General features: G+C 36.6%; 1 protein-coding gene across 4 annotated transcripts in view; it reads left to right on the top strand.

Moving 5' to 3' along the window:
* The window catches only part of Cdk13 (cyclin dependent kinase 13), a 91039-nt gene that overhangs the window by 33902 nt on the left and 37788 nt on the right, over positions 1-19349 (top strand). For all 4 annotated transcript variants that reach the window (XM_052157114.1, XM_052157117.1, XM_052157116.1 and 1 more), the window contains exons 2-5: positions 314-970; positions 5184-5354; positions 6736-6875; positions 8506-8676. In XM_052157114.1, coding sequence (XP_052013074.1) covers positions 314-970; positions 5184-5354; positions 6736-6875; positions 8506-8676 — 1139 coding nt within the window. The remainder of the gene's footprint in view (positions 1-313; positions 971-5183; positions 5355-6735; positions 6876-8505; positions 8677-19349) is intronic.

Genomic DNA, 19349 nt, shown 5'->3' on the forward strand with positions numbered 1-19349 from the left:
TAGATCTTACCTGATTCCTCCTTTCTGAGTTAACAGTGATGGCCTGTTGTTGCCCTAATTGTTACATTTCTTAGGGAGGTTTTTTTGTTTGTTTTGAATCCAGGTTTATCTTTGGGCATTCAAAGGCCAGAGAAAGGAAGAATATTTTAAAGAAAATTGTCATCTGGTATTTTACTTAATGACAACAACAGCTTCAGAAACACTATATTACCATTTTAAAATTAAGTTAATTTGTTTCATTTCAGAGATTTAAATTAGCCTTCTACAAAGTTTAATTTGGTTATTGACTAAATATTAAATCATTTTTCATCAGACGATCTGCCAAATCCCGAAGCAGAAGCCCATACTCATCTAGGCACTCAAGATCTCGTAGCAGGCATAGACTGTCTAGATCCAGGAGTCGTCATTCAAGCATTTCTCCTAGCACACTAACTCTGAAGAGTAGCTTGGCAGCTGAATTGAACAAGAATAAAAAGGCAAGAGCTGCAGAGGCAGCAAGAGCTGCAGAAGCAGCAAAAGCTGCAGAGGCTGCTAAGGCTGCTGAGGCAGCTGCCAAAGCTGCGAAAGCCTCAAATGCTTCTACACCCACGAAGGGGAACACAGAGACTGGTGCCAGTGTCTCACAGACGAACCATGTGAAGGAAGTAAAAAAACTTAAAACTGAGCATGCACCTTCTCCTTCAAGTGGTGGGACTGTCAAAAGCGACAAAGCAAAAACAAAGCCACCACTTCAAGTAACAAAGGTAGACAATAATTTGATTGTAGATAAAGCCACCAAGAAAACAGTTGTTGGGAAGGAGAGTAAACCTGCTGCTACAAAGGAAGAACCAGTGTCCACTAAAGAGAAAACCAAGCCACTCACTCCAAGCATAGGAGCCAAGGAGAAGGAGCAGCATGTGGCTTTAGTGACCTCTACATTACCACCATTACCTTTGCCTCCCATGCTGCCTGAAGATAAAGATGCGGATAGGTAAGTCCAGACACATTTGAAATTTGTCAGTAACTCTTCAAAGAAAAAGTTTTTTTATTTTGTTGTTTTTTAGGGAATGGGTGGGGAAGGAGATTCAGAGGGCCTTACACTATGTAGGCTGGCCTGGAACTTAGTGTTTAGAATGGACTAACCTTTTAACCCACAGAGATCTACCTGCCTCTGCAGAGCTCCTGAGTGCTTGTATTATGGGTGTGTGTCACCACACTCACCCAGCTACAGTTTGCTTGATCTATACTGTCTCTTGCTTCTTGGTTTTCATTGTCTTTGTGGGTTTGTATGTTTTGTATGTATGTTTTCTTACTATTACTGAATACTACTACAGACATGGCTGTGCCAGTAACTTGTTTCTTTCAGTGATTGATTCAAGTACAAAGTTTTAAGTATATAAAGAGGAAACATTTTCAGCAAAGTTTTAAGAAACTAAATAAAAATGTGCTGTGCAAAAGAAAAATGGTTAAAATTACTTGATAGGGAACAAGATATTTTTATAAGTTTTGTTAGAATATAATAAATTTTGTTAGTGGACTACAAGTAGAAGGTCATAGTTGTTGAAGGTTGTATGTTTTCAATTTTTCTGTGCTCCATTCCATGTATTTATGTCCAAAAGTAAAAATATTTATTTTGAAAGATCATACATAGATTAGTTATTTAAATTAATGTGACCTGATAAAATTTTGTAATCTTAAATTCTGTGCACCTCAGATACTATGATTACTAGCTTTAGTATAAATCAAGGCAACAGGAAACACTGACTACCTTAGGTTAATGATGTTTTTATTAAATAAAGAAATAAAATGGCTAATTACTATTGTTCAGAGAGTTACAAGGTATAATAGACTTAATGCTTTGTTGAAAAGGACTGGTTTTTAGGCTTTTAAAGCACATACTGTTGGCTTTGCCCTCCTTTCTTAAGGAAGGAGCAACTCCACACCCCTACATCCTCTTTGACCAGTCTTAATGAGCATGACAATTAATTAATTAATTAATTTATGAGACTGGGTTTCCCTGTGTAGCCCTGGGTGTCCTGGAACTCACTCTGTAGATCAGGCTGGCCTCAAACTCAGAAATCTATCTGCTTCTGCCTCCCAAGTGCTGGGATTAAAGGCATGTGCCACCACTGCCCTGCACAATTTCATATTTAAAAGTTGCTTTTTAGCAAACTGGTATGAGCTTTTGTTTTTTTGTTTGTTTGTTTTTTTGAGGGGGTGGGAGGAGAAATCAGTGTTTGTTGAAATTGTCAGCTAGCTTGTTGATATATGATGTAGAGATCATCTTTTCTGTTCTGATATGCTTTTGGAAACCTGAGTGTGAAAGCCATCTTTATTTACTTGTCGTTCACTAGAAATCTAAAGATCAGTTTTTTCCTTTTTTTAATTACATATATTCTTTATTTACATTTCAAATGTTGTTCCCTTTCCTGGTTACCCCCACCCCGAAAATCCCATAAGCCATCTCCCCTTCCGCAATCAACCCTCCCCCATTTCCCTGTCATGGTATTGCTCTACACTACAGCATCAAGTCATTCCAGGACCAAGGGCCTCTCCTCCCTTTGGTGTCTAACAAGACCATCCTCTGCTGCCTATGTGTCTGGAGCCATGGGTAACTCCATGTGTACTCTTTGGTTGATGGTTTTGTCCCTGGGAGCTCTGGAAGTACTGGGTGGCTCATATTGTTGTTCCTTCTATGGTGCTGCAAACCCCTTCAGCTCCTTGGGTCCTTTCTCTATCTCCTCCATTGGGGACCCTGTGCTTAGTTCAATGACTGGCTGAGAGTGTCCCTCTCTGTATTTGTCATGGATCCTTGGGTCCTTTGTAGAAAGGGGAAAAAATACCCACAGAAGGGGAGGGAGTTACAGAGACAAAAGGTGGAGCAGAGTCTGAGGGAAAGACTATCCAGAGACTGCCCCACCCAGGGATCCATCCTATATACATTTACAAAACCCAGACACAATTGTGGATGCCCACAAGTGCTGGCTGACCTAAGCCCGATATAGCTATCACCTGGGAGGCTCTTCTAAAGATCATTGGAAAGAACCATAATGGTCTACAGTCTCAGTAGTCATGTCTTAAGGTCTTAAGGAGTGCTTTCCATCTTGCATTCTTTAAGCACGCTTCTACCTATTCCTAGTTAACTGTCACAGTTATATCATTAAATAATTATCTGTGAAAGATTGTATGTGTTTTTTTTGTGACTATGATTTTATAAATCTGTACTATTTTATGTAGTCAGGTATTTAAAAAAGTCAAATAATAAAATTTGCATCTGTACAACCTTCTAGAGAAGTGGTTTTGGATATTCCTAATGCTGTGGCCTTTTAATACAGTTGCTTTTGTGTGGTGACCTCTAACCATAAAGTTATTTTTGTTCCTACCTCATAACTGTAAATTTGTTACTCTTATGAATTATAATGTAAATATATCTGATATTCAATGTGATCTCAGGCAAACCCTGTGAAAGTATTGTTAAGTGTCCCCCCCCCCCCCTTCCTCCCTAAAGGGGTTGTGACCACAGGTTGAGAACCAAGTTTTTAGAGTCAGCAAATGCTAATATTTAATATATGTTTCTGTGATCTTAATTTTTCTGTATAGGGAAGGTGTATGTGTATGCACATCTTTTGAAAATAAGTGGTTGCCATAGTTTGCAGTTTAGTCATAAGTGCCCTAAATGTGACCTAAGACAATCGCAGTGTTATTGCCATGATTCAAAGAATCTGGATCTGTAGTCTTTTTTTTTTAAATTAAAGATTTATTTATTTTATATATATGTGAATACACTGTCACTGTCATCAGACACACCAGAAGAAGGCATTGAATCCCATTACAGATTGTTGTGAGCCACCATGTGGTTGCTGGGGATTGAACTCAGGACCTCTGGAAGAGCAGTCAGTGCTCTTAACTGCTGAGCCATCTCTCCAGCCTCTGGATCTGTAGTCTTATTAGTAGTATTAGTATGATTATGTCTTCTTGATGACAGTTCACTTGCTCTTCTGTTACCTTTCCATTTCCTATAAACTAAAAATCAGTTGGATCTTGGTTAGGTTGAGAACAAATTACTGTTTTGGGCCAGGATATTTAGATGATTTTATGTACTTCTTATTATATGATGAATACAATGTTAAATTGTGATGTGGTAACTTGGTTACATGATGCCCAACCTTAAAACCTATATGTAGAAGATACTTGTGACCCTTTTGCATGTAGAATTTGTAGGATAACACATTTGTCAGTTTGAAGATTTGTTTTCTCTGCAACTGGTCATCTAATGGTTTAGTATCCACTAATAAGATTTACCTTAATCAGTTACTATAAGTGGAACTGCAAATGACTTTGGAATTTGATTACACTTCTTAATAGCTGTTAATAAAGCTAATATTAAAAAGGCAGTTCTACTCCTCCCAGTCTTCTTAATTGTAGGTAACTTTTTTCGGCATTATCAGTCATAGTCAACCGATCAGAGTTTCCACTAAGCTAAATCCTTTCACCTTTTCACTGGATTGGCTCCTCTCTGAGTCTTAGCCAGATAGTATATGTCATACTCACTTTGAATCCTTCTCCTAGAACTTCAGTAAACTGTTTCTTCTGTTACCATTGTGTTTTTATAAAAAGCATGATTGTTTATTTAAAATGAATTAGGATCGTGATACTTCTTCACTTTTTTTTTCATTTATTGTGTTGAAGATATTTCCATTGTTAATCTTGGTAGGGCCGATATGCTTATCTATAATAATAGATACATTATGCTTTCTACTATAGACACTTGGTTAAGCTAGAATATGACAAATTATATCCACTTAAAACTTTAGAAATGAAAGCAACAAATTGTATACTAACAAGACTATGTGGGTTTATATCCTGAAGTGTTGTAGAATCTTTGGTTTTTGTTTCAGATTTGCAAAGAAAAAAGATCATTAAGTCCCCATTTGCCTTGCACTTATTACATTTAATCACATATTACTATTAATTAAGGTCTGCTCTTTATAGATTTCTATGCTTTATACTTAGTTTTGTGTCACGTTTTTCTTAAAGTTTTTACTTAGTGGTTGAAGGATAATCTATTTAGATGGACTTGAAGTATGGCATATGGTATATAGCCTTTGCATGCTCCTTGTATTTTAAAATGTGACCATAGTTTTATCATGTAATCAATTATTTATGGTTGATATGACTTACCCCCCTTTTTTTTCTTTCTTTAGCTTAAGAGGCAATATTTCTGTCAAAGCAGTTAAAAAAGAAGTAGAAAAGAAACTTCGATGTCTGCTTGCTGACTTACCATTGCCCCCTGAGTTACCGGGAGGAGATGATCTTTCCAAGAGTCCAGAGGAGAAGAAAACAGCAACACAGTTACATAACAAAAGAAGGCCTAAGTATGTGCTTGCTTTCTACTGGCGCTTAAGCTGACTGGACACACTATATCCTGGATAATTATAAACTTAGAAAACATTAAGATTTAAAATAAAGAGTGTATATTTATTTGAACATAAATATACAGATTGGTTCAGAGTTCTGAAACAAATATTCATGAAGGGTGATATCTATTTGCAGTGACTAATAAAACCAAATGAAATTTTCTTACAGTTTGTAATTATTAATTTGGGGGTGTTGCATGTGCCAAAGACACTAATCTATCATTAAGATAGCTAACTAATAAAAACACTGAAATTGAACAAAGTGGAAGACAGTGTTCAGTGCACTCAAACAAAGTCAGTAATTGATAGTGTTTTCCTTTGCTTTTAACTACTCACTTTTTCTGTGTAACTGTATGCATTTGTAATTTTCCAAGAGAGAGAATTTTTCAGAATGGAGCTAATTGTAGCTTCATGCTAAATACCAGATAGAGCTCTTTTCCTTGAAGTTAAGAATAAAATACTGGTGCTTTTTAAAAATGTCTACTCAAGAAAGGAAAAATTTAAAAGTTTAGGGATAGATTTGATTTAGAGTTGCTCTTCAGGTAGCATCTAATTTAAAAATATAAGATCATTTTCTATTATGAGAAGAAAACTTTAGTCTATCCTTGCATCCTTTTGCTATAATTCTTGAGCCTATGTTGGCCCTGCTATTAAATATCAAAATATAACAAAGAAACATCTTTTTAAAGAATTTGGTTTTTGATATATCTATTAATCTCTACCCAAGTATGGAATTCTGAGTTGTGGTTTTACATGAATTAAGACTTTTTGTACTTGTTTGAGTGAAAATCTTCAATATTTTTATAATAGTATTTTATAATGCTATAAATCATTTTGTAAGTAATTTGTAGTCAGTTTCTTGTGTTACTGTTTGCTACCTGGTACTCTGTGTGTGTATATATGTGTGTGTGTGAGTGTGTGTGTGTGTGTGTGTGTGCGCACGCGCGTGTGTGCACACATGTATATAGATATACATATGGGGAAAGAGAGAATCCCTGAATGAGAAATTTTATGGAGACTGAGAACTTGATGATTTCTAGTAGTGTTGTTTCTACCTACTTACTGAAAAGCTACATTCCTAAAAGCCTTTTAAAGAAACAGTTGCTACTTCTCTTTGAAGTTCTGATCTACTTAGAGTGAGTATGTAGAAATTATTGTTTATTTGTTATGATAACTTATAATATCGACTGACAGTAACTGGTTTTACATGAATATTTACAAATATACATGAATAGGATAAAATAACGATTTAATATTGGGCAGGATTGCTATTGAGTTATTAAACAGTTCATTCAGTTTGCTTGATTGTCTATAAAAACTTCAGAACTATATTTAATAGAATATGTGGGCCTCGCTATGGTGAAATCAAAGAAAAAGATATTGACTGGGGGAAACGCTGCGTGGATAAATTTGATATCATCGGAATTATTGGAGAAGGTACTTATGGACAAGTTTACAAAGCCAGGGACAAAGACACTGGTAAGAATGTTAAGTTTTGGGTAGAATGTGCTTACTTTCTGTTTTTTTCCCTTAATGTATAGCTTTAAGAATTTCCAAAAGAAGTAAAAATTAATTTTTTGTGCTGTTGCTTAGTCTTAATTTTTTCCTGTGCATTTTCTGTGTACTCATATCAGTACATGTGGCCACATAACAAACTTTTAAAAACTTTCTTTCTGTATTTGTGAAGTTATATGGCAGGATTTATGGGGATGCATTCCTTTTGTGGTGAAATAATTATTAAAACTGTTGATTCCAAGGTTAAAGTGTTAGTAGTTTAATTTTTCTTTTAGAGACAAGGTGTGTATATATTTAGTTCAGGCTGCTTTGACCTTGCCACCCTCTGTTTTACCTTCTGGAGGGCTGGTGTTACAGGCCTGGGTCACCATGCCTGTTTTCAGGAGTAAGTTATTTTTGTATTAATAAGTCACATAAAATTTTCTTTTGGCCAACTTTCTCCCCTGTATAGAAGTTGGACAAGACTCCGAAGACCTTTTTGACAAGACTGAAGTTTAAAATTTCAGAACATTACTTTTTCAGAGCATAATTAGGAACATGGGGGAAAGTTTTGAAAAACTTCCAGAAAAGCAGTTGTGTTAAAAGTCACACTACAGAAGAAGTTAGGTATTTAACTAAATAATGCATAAAACTAACTTCCCTGCCTCTCCCTCCTGCTTTCCTTGAGACAGGATTCCTCTGTGTAGCCAACACTGGCCTGAAACTTATAGATGTTTCTCCTGCCTCTCCCTCCTGTGTGTTGGGATTAAAGGCATTCATTACTAGTGCTTGGCAGAACTAGTGTTCTTAAAACTTATATTGCCTTTTTAACATAAACTAGATAAAAATTGACGAAGGCAATTAGAATATACAGTAACCATTGATTTTTTATAATGTATTATTAATAAGATTAAATTATAACTTTCAGAAGCTTTAATGAAACACTACAGTATAGGAAAACTGTAAAAATTTAAAAAAGAATTTTAATGCTTAAGAGGATAAAGTTTTTTCTTAGAAAATTTGTATCATCAGTCTTTTTTTCTTTCCTTCCAAAGAAGTGGAATGAATATGCCTTTATGAAATTTTTTCTTACGCTGACTGATGCTCAGCCTACTAAGGCTAAACATATTCCTACAACACAAAACAGAAACCCCCCTAAAGCTCCAAAATCTAAACCATTTCTGGACTTGAGCTTAACATGTAATAACTTCGTGTTTGTTTGTATGTCTGATTAATTGCATTCTGTCTGATATAAAACTCACAGTTACCTAATTTTACCCTAATATTGACCCTTCCCTCCTTCGCACAGAAAAGAGTGATAATAAGCTCACTCTTTACCATCCTTCTTTTTTGATTAATGGGCAGCATGAAACAGTAAATACCTACCTACCTCATCCTAACCAGTTGTATAGTGTTAAATGCAGTGAAAGGCTCCAAAATTTACTTGAGGTCAATTTCTTAAACTACAAATATTATTTAGTATGTTGGAAATGAAAATAACTTGTGAATTATAATTTTAGAAGGTGGGAACTGATGTGATAAAAACATTTAAATTGTGAAAAATGGCATTGTCTTTTGATAATTAGTAACTTGATTTTATTTAACTGTCTAATAGGAGAAATGGTAGCCTTAAAGAAAGTACGTCTGGATAATGAAAAGGAGGGTTTCCCAATTACAGCAATTAGAGAAATTAAAATTCTTCGGCAGCTCACCCATCAGAGTATCATCAATATGAAGGAAATAGTGACTGATAAAGAAGATGCTTTGGATTTTAAGAAAGACAAAGGTATGTATGCAGAATTTGTAACAAAGTCTTTGAATTCATGATATTTCCAACTTGAAGATTTTATTACTAGATAATGATTATTTAGGTACTGGGTAAAAAAAATGTTCTCCAGTGTCAACCCATTTTAATAGAGTTAAAGAACTACATTATTTACTTTAGTGGTTCTTAAACCTTTTTGTTTGTTTGTTTATTTTTGTTTTTTTGGATTTGATTTTTTTGAGACAGGGTTTCTCTGTATAGCCCTGGCTGTCCTGGAACTCATTCTGTAGACCAGGCTGGCCTCGAACTCAGAAATCTGCCTGCCTCTGCCTCCGAGAGTGTTGGGATTACAGGCGAGCACCACCACTGCCCGGCACTTGGTTCTTTAGGTTCATGAAGCAGATAAGGCAAATGTATTTTACCTGTGTTAGAACCCAAGTACTGAATAGTAACATTTGGTTTTTTTGAGCTTTGATATCTGTGTGTGTGTGTGTGTGTGTGTGTGTGTGTGTGTGAGAGAGAGAGAGAGAGAGAGAGAGAGAGAGAGAGAGAGAGAGAGAGAGAGAGATTGATTAATCTTTGTTTACTAATTGGGAAAAGATTAGAATATACCTAGGTTACTTTTTTACATTACAAATCCTGTGAATACACAGAAACTAAAAGATGTGTGTGGAGGCATTATGTATGCTTATGTATGTGTGTGATATAAGTGCCTGTGCACATGAGCTGAGGCCAGAGGAGATCTCAACTGTCCTGCTCCATCACTGTCTACTTTATTCCCTTGAGAACAGGGTTTATCACTGAACCTGGCACTATACTGGTGGTCAGCAAGCCCTACTGATCTTCCTGTTTCTACCTTCCCATAGAGCTGGGGTTACAGATGCATGCGATCATTTGCAGTTATTATTATGTGTTCTGTGGCTTTGAGCTTAAATTCTCATGCCTACTCTGTCAACCATCACTTCAGCCTCCCACTGATACCTTTTGAGAGGCATGTACCATATTTCTTCAAGTATAGGAGCAACATTTTTGAAATTTTTTTTAAAAATATAGGTTGATAATATGGTTGCTTTTAATTAAAAAATACTTCTAAGAAAAGTTTGACTTTCATTTAATAATAGCTGCCATATGGCACATATTAAATCTGATATAAAATAGACTGAGTTCGAATGTCTTTAGCTTTTTTTGTTGTTGCTGTGATAAAATACTCTGGCCAAAAAAGCATTAGAAATTGAGGAGTTTATTTGTTTTATATTTTCCTCAGTGATGCAGTCGATTACTGAGGGACGTTAGGGCAGGAACTCATAATAGAAACAGTGGAGGAATGAATGCTGCTTGCCCGCTCTCGGTCTGGCTCATACTTAGGGAGTTGTCTCATAGACCAGGACCACCTGCTGACATAGAGCTGGTACTTTCACAGTGGGCCGGACCCACCCACATCTGTTAGAGATACAGCATTTCACATACACCTAGAGGCTGTTTGGTCAGTTTCTTAACCGAAGGTTTTCTCTTCATCTGCTACATCAGTTTGACAGTAAGAATCAATCATCACAGGTTACAATCGAAAATCATAGTCTCTTTATAGGCTGCACACATACAATCTTACACTTCTGTGATGTACAGTTTAAACGATAGGTCATACAGATATTAGGTTGTGTAAATCACCCTGTTTAAAAGTATTCTGTAGTGTAGAGCTTAGAAACATCCTGTTACTTCTCAGGTTTTTTTGTTTTTGTTTGTGAAGCCCATATTTCTTATTACCCCAGCATTTGACATGGTTTGCCATCTTAACCTTACTTTATTGCTTTTGAGTGCATAATTGAAAAGAAAGTACTTTTTGTTTGTTTGGTTTTGGATTTTTTTTTTTCCCCAGACAGGGTTTCTGTATAGCCCTGGCTGTTCTGGACCTCACTCTGTAGACCAGGCTGGCCTTGAACTCAGAAATTTGCCTGCCTCTGCCTCCCAGGGTGCTGGGATTACAGGCGTGGGCCACCACCGCCCGGCTGTTAATATTACTTTATTCATTGGTGAGTACTTACACATCTAGTAAGTTTCCAACTTCTACTGCATTGACACACAGTTTAACTCCTTTACTAAAAAGGGTTTTTAAAAAAAAATAAACCTTCCCAATAACTAAAAATAATTACTAAGTGTATTATTTTATTCACACAAATAGAAGCTGTACTTATTTTGTTTGGGCCCTACCAAACCAGTCAACCTATACAGACTGCGTGAATAAATGAGCTTTGCTTTATAATATTGTCCAAACTTTTAGAACTTCTGAAAAGGCTAGTAGTGACTTTGAAAGAATTGCCAACAGTCTTCCTTGTATTCTGTTCTTGGTTACAATTCTTTTGCCTTATTGAATTACAAATCTGTGAAACCTCATTTCTTAAAATTCTTCAATGCCCCCCCTTTTACAAACATAAATTTTCATAGATGATGCCTCCTACTACAAGATACCTATTCAGATTAAAAACATAAAAATGTACTTTAATAAATAGTGTTTTGGTACTTGAAATTACTGACATACATCCTAAGACAGCCAAATTCTATTTTGCCAGCCATAAGTGTTTGATAAGCTATGGTGCTTTCACTATGTTAGTGTTTAAGCGTTTAGGAAATATGAAGACTCTTTATAATTGTAATTTTTTAAAAAAAATCAAGGAAAGAAACTGGGTATATAGTAGGGCATACTGTAATTCTAGTACTTAGGAGGCAGAAGCAGGTAGATCTTTCTGAGTATGAGACAATCCTGGTCTACATAATGAGTTCCAGGCCAGGCAGTGTTATAAAGTGAGTCTTTAAACACCATAGATTAACTAGACAAAGGAATGATTTATATCTTGATAGAATGCACAGTATAAGGTTTCATTACACTATTCAGATGGGACAACCTAAAAATATGAATTGCTTATCTCTTGAAATTTTTATCTAATCGTTTCAGACCATGACTGGTGAAGAGTCCTCGTCTGACTCTTAACTGAAACATGGGTTAAGGAAGGGCTTCTGCTGTATATTCTCAAATATAGACTAATATGCCCAAATTGTTTCAAAATACATATCATGTAGAAAATAGGTGCTATATGTTCTTGCTGCTTCTGTTTAACACCATACTGGTATTAGAGCAGTTGCGGTAGAAAATGAAATAAGATAGCCAGATTAGAAAAGATGCAAAACCATTTTGTGTGTGTGTCCATTATAGACAAGGTACAGTGTGTGCTTGTGCATATTATGGACAACAAAATGAAGAGCCATAAACTCAACCAATTACGTTCACAGGATAAAACATCTAAGAATGATAGAAAATGCAAGGTTTGTAACTTGAAAGGTGAGCAAAAACTTTTAAAGTATTAAAAAGACTAAATAGAAAATACTCCATTTTCAAAGCTTAGAAGAATTAGTCCTATTAAGATAACACTCTCCCCAGTTTATCTTCATAGTTACTACATACAGCCTTTCTCAAAATTAGAGGTAGCTTCATTTGATTTTTTAAAACTTATTTTTAAAAAATTTAAGAATTACATTTGTTGGGAGGAGGTTGCCACTGTGTGTATGTAGAGATCCAAGGACAACTTGGAGGTAGTGATTTCCTTATACTGTATGTGTCCTGGAGAATCAAACTCTGGTTTCAGGGTTTGGCACTGAGTGTCTTTACCTGTGGAGCTGTTTTGTTATACCATATGGATTTTTAAATACCGACAAGAAGATTCTAATATTTATATGATTACAAGATCTGGGGTAGTTTATAGCTGGTCATTGCTACTTTGTGAGCCTTTATTATCCCACATGGTTTCACCTCTCATCACTAGATAGGGAAAGGAGAGAGAGGGAGAGAGATCTTTGAATCTAATTTCTTTCTTGTTTCTTCTTTGAGCACAATTGCTAACAAACCACAATCAGCAATCTCATACTTCATGTTTGGGGAATCTAACGTTTATATGCCCTCTGAAAATTCCTAGAATTCCAAATGTTACACAATCACAAAAAATATCTGCAGCTGGCAAAATCACACCTCTGATATAGCTCAAGGCAAACCATAGCTGCTGTGATGTAGCCTCATATCCTTATACCTGGAATCAGATCGAAACCATATTCTCATTGCATTTCTGTGTTTTTTTTTTTTTTTTAAAGAAACTAAAATTTCAGAATTCTTACTACAACAGTCAATAGGATCTGAGAGGAAAGAGGAAAGTTGAATGCATTGAATTTAATAAATCTTTACTGCAGGGTTAAAGTGACCGTAAATCTCTGGCACTGCCATTAGAGTATATTAATGATTAGAAAAAGATTTTACACTCATAAATCAGTTGATCCTAGTATTTGGGTTAGACTAAAGTGCTAAATGTTAGATGACATCAAAAGCACAAACAGTAAAGGAAAAAAACAGTACATTATGCTTCAACAGAGTTAAATTGGATAATATCATGCAATGAAAAGAGGCTGGGCATGATGGTGAAAGAGGCTGTGTTGGATGGGGCACACTTTAATCACAACACTTGGAGGTAGAGGCCGGTGGCCCAATCTATCCAGGTAGGTCAGCCCCGCTGAGTGAGACCTAGTTTACAAACAACAATAAGAAGGAAATGAAAAACCCAACACATGATAGGAGAGACTATGTATAAGCCATATCTGATATGGGACTTGTAACAAGAATATAAAAGTCAATTTTAAACTGAATAATTAAAAGATAAGGTGGTTTAAAGGACATAAATAGATTTTGTTTCCAAGAAGATGAATAGCTAAGAATCACATGGACAAAAAAGAAGTTCAGCATGATAGCTATTTGGGAAATACAACTCAAAACCATAGTGATAGGCTAGCTCACACCTATTAGGATGCTTTATGAAAGGGAGCAAAACCGGCACAGAGTTTATATATGTACTTTGACTAGGGTGGTTAAGTGCATTGAGACAAGAAGTAGAGTGTGGTGTCTGTGGAGCTTAGAAGGGTAGGAGGTAGTCAGAGATGTCTGGTTTTGTAAAGATGGGGGAAGAGTTACAGAAGTGAGTGGTGGTGGTGTTTGTTCCACCAAGAAATAATGGATGAAAGGATGTCTTTGAACTGAATACCTAAAAATGATTAAAATGGAAGTTTTTATTAATGATAAAAAAAAAAAAACCTTAGTATTTTCTTCCCTCTGTACTCTGTTTTCCTCTTCTGGAAAAAGAAAGTAATAATTAAGTTTATTGTGGTCTTTTAATATAATAATACAAGTGGTGCACTTTGAAGTAACACACAATATATAGGTAAATCTTAGTGGTAGGTTGATGATAAGAACAAAATACAATCGCTAGTAGAAGCAATTATGTTTTATTAGGAAGGAAGGATAGTGATTGAAGAAGTGAATAGTTGTAAATCTGTAGTACAGCTTGATCAGACATAGTTACTAAAATCAGAAGTTAACTTTTAAAAACACACCTTTTGGGTCTGAGGAAGTGGCTCATTGGATAATAATACTTGCTTTATAACCATGAACACCTAAATTTTAATCTCCAGCACCCTTGTAAATCTGTGCATGCCTATAACCCCAGCATAGGGCTTTTCACATAGGTGTATTTAGACCTGAGTTCTTTGCTAAACAGTCACACAGATATGTGAGCTTGTTGGTCAGCTCATCAAGCTATCTGAAATGGGGAGCTTCAGGTTCAATGAAAGCTCTTGTGTAAAGTTGTAAGAGAGTAAGTAGTTGAGAAATAAACCAGTATTCTCTCTGTGTATATAAGTCCTCCTACTAACAAAATATAGCCTTTCTGGATGCATAGAAGTCTCTAATTATTAGAACTAAAATTGTCAAGAAAAATAAAAATCAGGCTGCCAAGATGTCTCAGCAAATAGTGAGGTGTTGCTTACAAAGTAGGAAAGAGGAATAAAGGTAAGTTACAGAAGTTTCATGACCCCCAAGCTCAGTCTCTGGGAATCATGTGATGGAAGGAGAGTGTGAATTCCCAGAAGTTGTTCTCTGATTTCAGCACAAGTGCTTCAAAAAGGAATAATTTCATGTCAACAAGTTAAATAAAAACTTCAGTCAACTCTAGCTACCTGATAATTAACCCACTAGAAGGAAAGAAAGTCAGTGATTGAGAAAAAGAAAAACCAAATGAGACAGGAAAGGTTTAATTAAAATATTGGAGTACAGCTGGGCCTAGCATACCTTTAATCCCAGTACGTGGGAGACAGAGGCAGGTGGATCTCTGAGTTCCAGGACAGCCTAGTTTGCAGAATGACTTCCAGGACAGCTGGGGCTACACAGACAAATGTGGTCTCAAAAACAAAAATAAACCTTGGTGCATACGGAAATAAAGGGCATAAATGAGTACTGGGAATTATGTGCTTATGTAGCCAATGCAAAGTATACACCCTTTAGTGAAGAGAAAAGAGGCTTCCTCTCTTTAACTTTTTTTCCCCTTCTAGACACTGTTTGTATATAACAAGTGTATGTGTTACTTTTATTTTTTATGAAATTAAGGGCAGAGTATGCTAACGTCTGCAAATAAATAATGTTTATATACCTTATATAGCCATTAAAAAAGTCCGTATTCTTTAGTGCTGTAATTTCAATGTATCTTATTCTGTTAGGGTTTTTCACATAGGTGTATTTAGACTGTTGTGTGTTTGACTGGAAAAGTATAAATGTATATTCTGAAATTTACAGGATACCTTCTATCCTGTTTTATAAGTATTGTTTGGGTAAATGATACAGCGAGCTCTTTTCATATTAATATCAGACATCACTTTACAAGAAAGCTTACTCAAATTTTTTATTCTCACCAGAATATTTTGTGTATTAGTTTACTGAAGTGTAGTGTACTGTTGGTTTTTCATCTTTGTCCATCTACAAAGAAAAATTTCCTATTTTGGGATTATACGTATTTTCATGCTTTTGTCCTTTTTATAACATTTTTCTTGTGCTGTGTGTGATATATGTGTGTTTTGTGTGCTCAGGTGTAACTTGTTGGCTCATGCAAGTAAGAGTTCAGAGGTTGCCATTAGGCGTCCTCCTTGATGGCTGTCCACCTTATGAACAGTGCTCTCACAGCTGAGCCTGCTCTCACCCATTTGTCCTGTCCAGTTTGCCTGCCTGCTTGCTCTGGGGACCATCTTTTCCAGTCCCAAAGTGCTAGGATTTGTTGTGGGTGAGCACAGTGTTATGGTAGTGCTGGGAATACGCACTGCAGTTCTCACACCTGTACAGTCAGTCAGTCTTTGACTGGCTGGATAATCCACCCAGCCACTTTATGTTTTTTCAGGTTGCTGGCCATTTTACTTTTTCATTGGGATTGATTGAGCTGGTTAGTTTTTACCAACTTGACACAATCTAGGATCACTTGTCAGTAGGGAACCTCAAGAAAGAAAATATTTCCATCAGATGTCTTGATAGGCATGTCTGTGGGGCATTTTCTTGATTAATATTTGATGTGGGAGGCCCAGTCTACTGTGGACTGGGCTACTCCTGGGCAGATGATCCTGAGATGCATAAGCAGAATGAGCTAGGCCTTTGATTCCCAACACTTGGGGAGGCAGACAGGCAGGAGGATCTCTCTGTGTTTGAGGCCAGTCTGGTCTACAAAATGAGTTTCAGATCAACCCTGGCTAGACAAAGATATTTTCTTTTGAAAATCCTCTCCTCCCCACCTTTGTGGGGGAAGGGGGGCAGCGGAGAGGGAGAGGGAGAGGGAGGGGGGTGGCGGAGAAGGAGAGGGAGCGGGGAGAGGGAGGGGAGGGATAAGAGAGACAGACAGAGAGACAAGAGACAGACACACATGCACACATACACCCTCTGAGACCAGACCAAGTAAGCCGCAAAAAGTAAGCTAATGCATACTAGCTTTATCATTGTGTAGTTTCTGTTCATTTCCTGCCTTCCTGGCTTCCCCTGGTGATGGACTATAACCTGGAGCTAAATAAACCCCTTTCTCAGTTTCTTTAGGTCATAGTTGTTATCACAGCAATAGACATAGAAAGCCAACTAAGAAAGGATTAGAGCTGTTGTTTTGTATGTCATTGTTATTTTTCCCCATTGTGTCTTAACTTTCATTTTCTATGTCTTTGTGAGCTTTATTTCTTCCTTAGTACTGTGTGTGTGTGTGTGTGTGTGTGTGTGTGTGTGTGTGTGGCTGGCTGGCTGGCTGGCTGGCTGGCTAGCTAGCTGGCTAGCTGGCTAGCTGATTGACGGGCGTCAATGGCCCCGTCTTTTGAATATCCAGTTTCTTCCCCCAAGTTGCTGTGTTGTTGAGAATGGCCACTTTGACCTTCTTAGGATTGCTGTTGGGCATCAGTCACTGCACCTTGTTTATATTGTGCCAGCTCCTCAGGCAAACATTCCAGCACTCAGCTTCCCTCCTAGCTTGACAAGTTTGTGGGGTTTTGTTCCTTGGTTTGCTTTTTGTATTTTTTCTAGTTAGAATTATAAAGAAACATTTTGGCACTTAAATTGTGTTTGTTTCACATTGTTTCAACATTGTTGCCCTGAATAAAGTACTGAATTTTCCAGCTGGTGTTCCTCACTGACCCTTTTCTGTTGCATTTCTTTATTGTTGTGTTTTAATATTTGGTGTGTAGAGGTCCTCTCTGTTTCTCTAAACCATAGTTTTTTTCCTATATATGTGAGGTCTGAAACTTTGATATGAATGAAATTACATTGCTGTGAGGGACAAGGATCTATGAAAAAGTGTCCATAGGAGAGGATCTCATAAGGTCACCCCCCAGGTGAGGTTGGTCAGATGTGGCCTGTGCTAGGTGGTCAGTGCTTCCGTGGATGGCTGTGCTCTCTCACGCCTAGGGGCAGTACTAATTGGACTCAGTTCTTTAGAAACAAAGGTGAAGACTTGAATTTAGGACAAGGATGTGCATTGGATTTGGGAGGATGAGTTAGAGGGAGGACTGAGAATAAATGTAGTCTAAATACCGAAGAAAGAATAAAATACTGAGGGTGTGGATCATTGATAGAAGCGTTAATATAATGCTATAAAGTGAAGAACACTTAAGGACATGGTATGATACTTGGACATAATGCATAATAAACTTTTTATTTTAAGTAAGATGTTCTTTTTAATTTACTGTTCTAATTTGGACTTTTCAGAGTTACAAGGTTATTTTTATAATACTGCTTATAATAAACAATATAGGCAATTTATGTAATAGGAATAATTAATGTCAACACACACATTACCACTGGGAAATGCTGTAGGGCCATTAAAAACATTTCAAAACTAAGTTAAAAATTGTTTCATTGATAGATGGAAAAGAATAGGTAAAGTTTAATATATTTATGTTAATATTTACTAGGACCACAAGGAAATTTTGGGGATGAAGATATATTCATTATCTTAAGTGTGTAATAACCACTAAACACATGTCATTTATTACTATCAGAGAACATATAGAAGGTAGTGCTGCGGACGGTCCAGGCCGGGAAAATTTTGATCCGAGGAGAACGTTTGGATTTCAGGCAAAGGCACAGGTTCGGCGAGATGACAGACACAACCACATACACACAGATGACAGACACAACCACATACACATAGAGACGGTTTGAATACACATAGAGGTATTTTTCTGGTTTGAGGCATGAGCCTTTAAGCATGAGGGATTGACATTTACATATCAAAAGATGTATGCAGTAAAGCAGACACAAAGAACAATTAGCATAACCATTTGGTACAAGGAAGTAAAAAATCAACCAGGTAAAATGTTTTCCTGTGTAACATTTAGAAGCTCTAACCCAGAAAACATCAATCTTCTTGATATAAACTTTTAAAAGAGACTTCAAAGGACATTTTGTCAAACTCCGAGTCTAATTGAATCTCCATGAGTAATAAGTATGAACTGCATCCTGAACCACACCTGGATAAGTTAAGAATGTTGTTTTGGCCAAAGACCCCCTAGGTGGGGTCTGCAAGACAAAAGCAGTTCCTCACAAGCTTCCTTTGCAGCAGCTCTGAGCTTTGCACCAACTCAAGTGCAAATTCTTTCTAATTTGCCCACTGTCCACCTGTTCAGCAAGGGCATTGTATAAGGTTCTTCAGATGTAAATATCTTCTAGTCTGGGCCTATTGTCTAAGACCAGACCCAAACCCACCTGTCCTGCAAGGACATAGTATGAGGTTCAAATAACAAAAGAAACTTGTCCTTTTCATGTGGCGCTGGTTAAACTAACCTCTTCTTAATAACATTATATATAAGCTAATATACAGTCAAGACAAGTGAAATATATTTATACCACTGTGCTAATTAATGCTTTTCATACCATAGTGTCAGAGCCATACTTCATTTATATACTGTTGGGAGGTAACTGTAATTATGTAAACGACTGGAGCAAAGTGTTGCAGAATTTTCTGGCTAGTAACTTACTTCAAGATGGATTCTTTTACTTCCTAATTTGCTTGGTTTTTCTTAGTCCTGGCTACTAGGAAGGGGGAGAGTTTAGGAGCAAAGCAGATTGCCAAGTGAGATTTTCGGCTTCTGAATAGAGGTGTTGCAGAGAGCTCCAGGACACACTTCTCACCTCAGTCTGTAAAACTTTGTCTCACAGAGTTTACTGGCGCCACTGCGGCAAGGTAGTAAAAGTATCTTTTTGTTAAAAATATAAATTTAAGCAAAACTATTGAGAGCATTGCTTAAAAAATTAGTAGGATATTTAATGTCCATAGATTTAGTTTGTGGAATTGAGTAATTCGATTACTGCAGCTGGC

This window comes from Apodemus sylvaticus, chromosome 14 (assembly GCF_947179515.1).
Source record: "Apodemus sylvaticus chromosome 14, mApoSyl1.1, whole genome shotgun sequence".
Lineage (NCBI taxonomy): Eukaryota > Metazoa > Chordata > Mammalia > Rodentia > Muridae > Apodemus > Apodemus sylvaticus.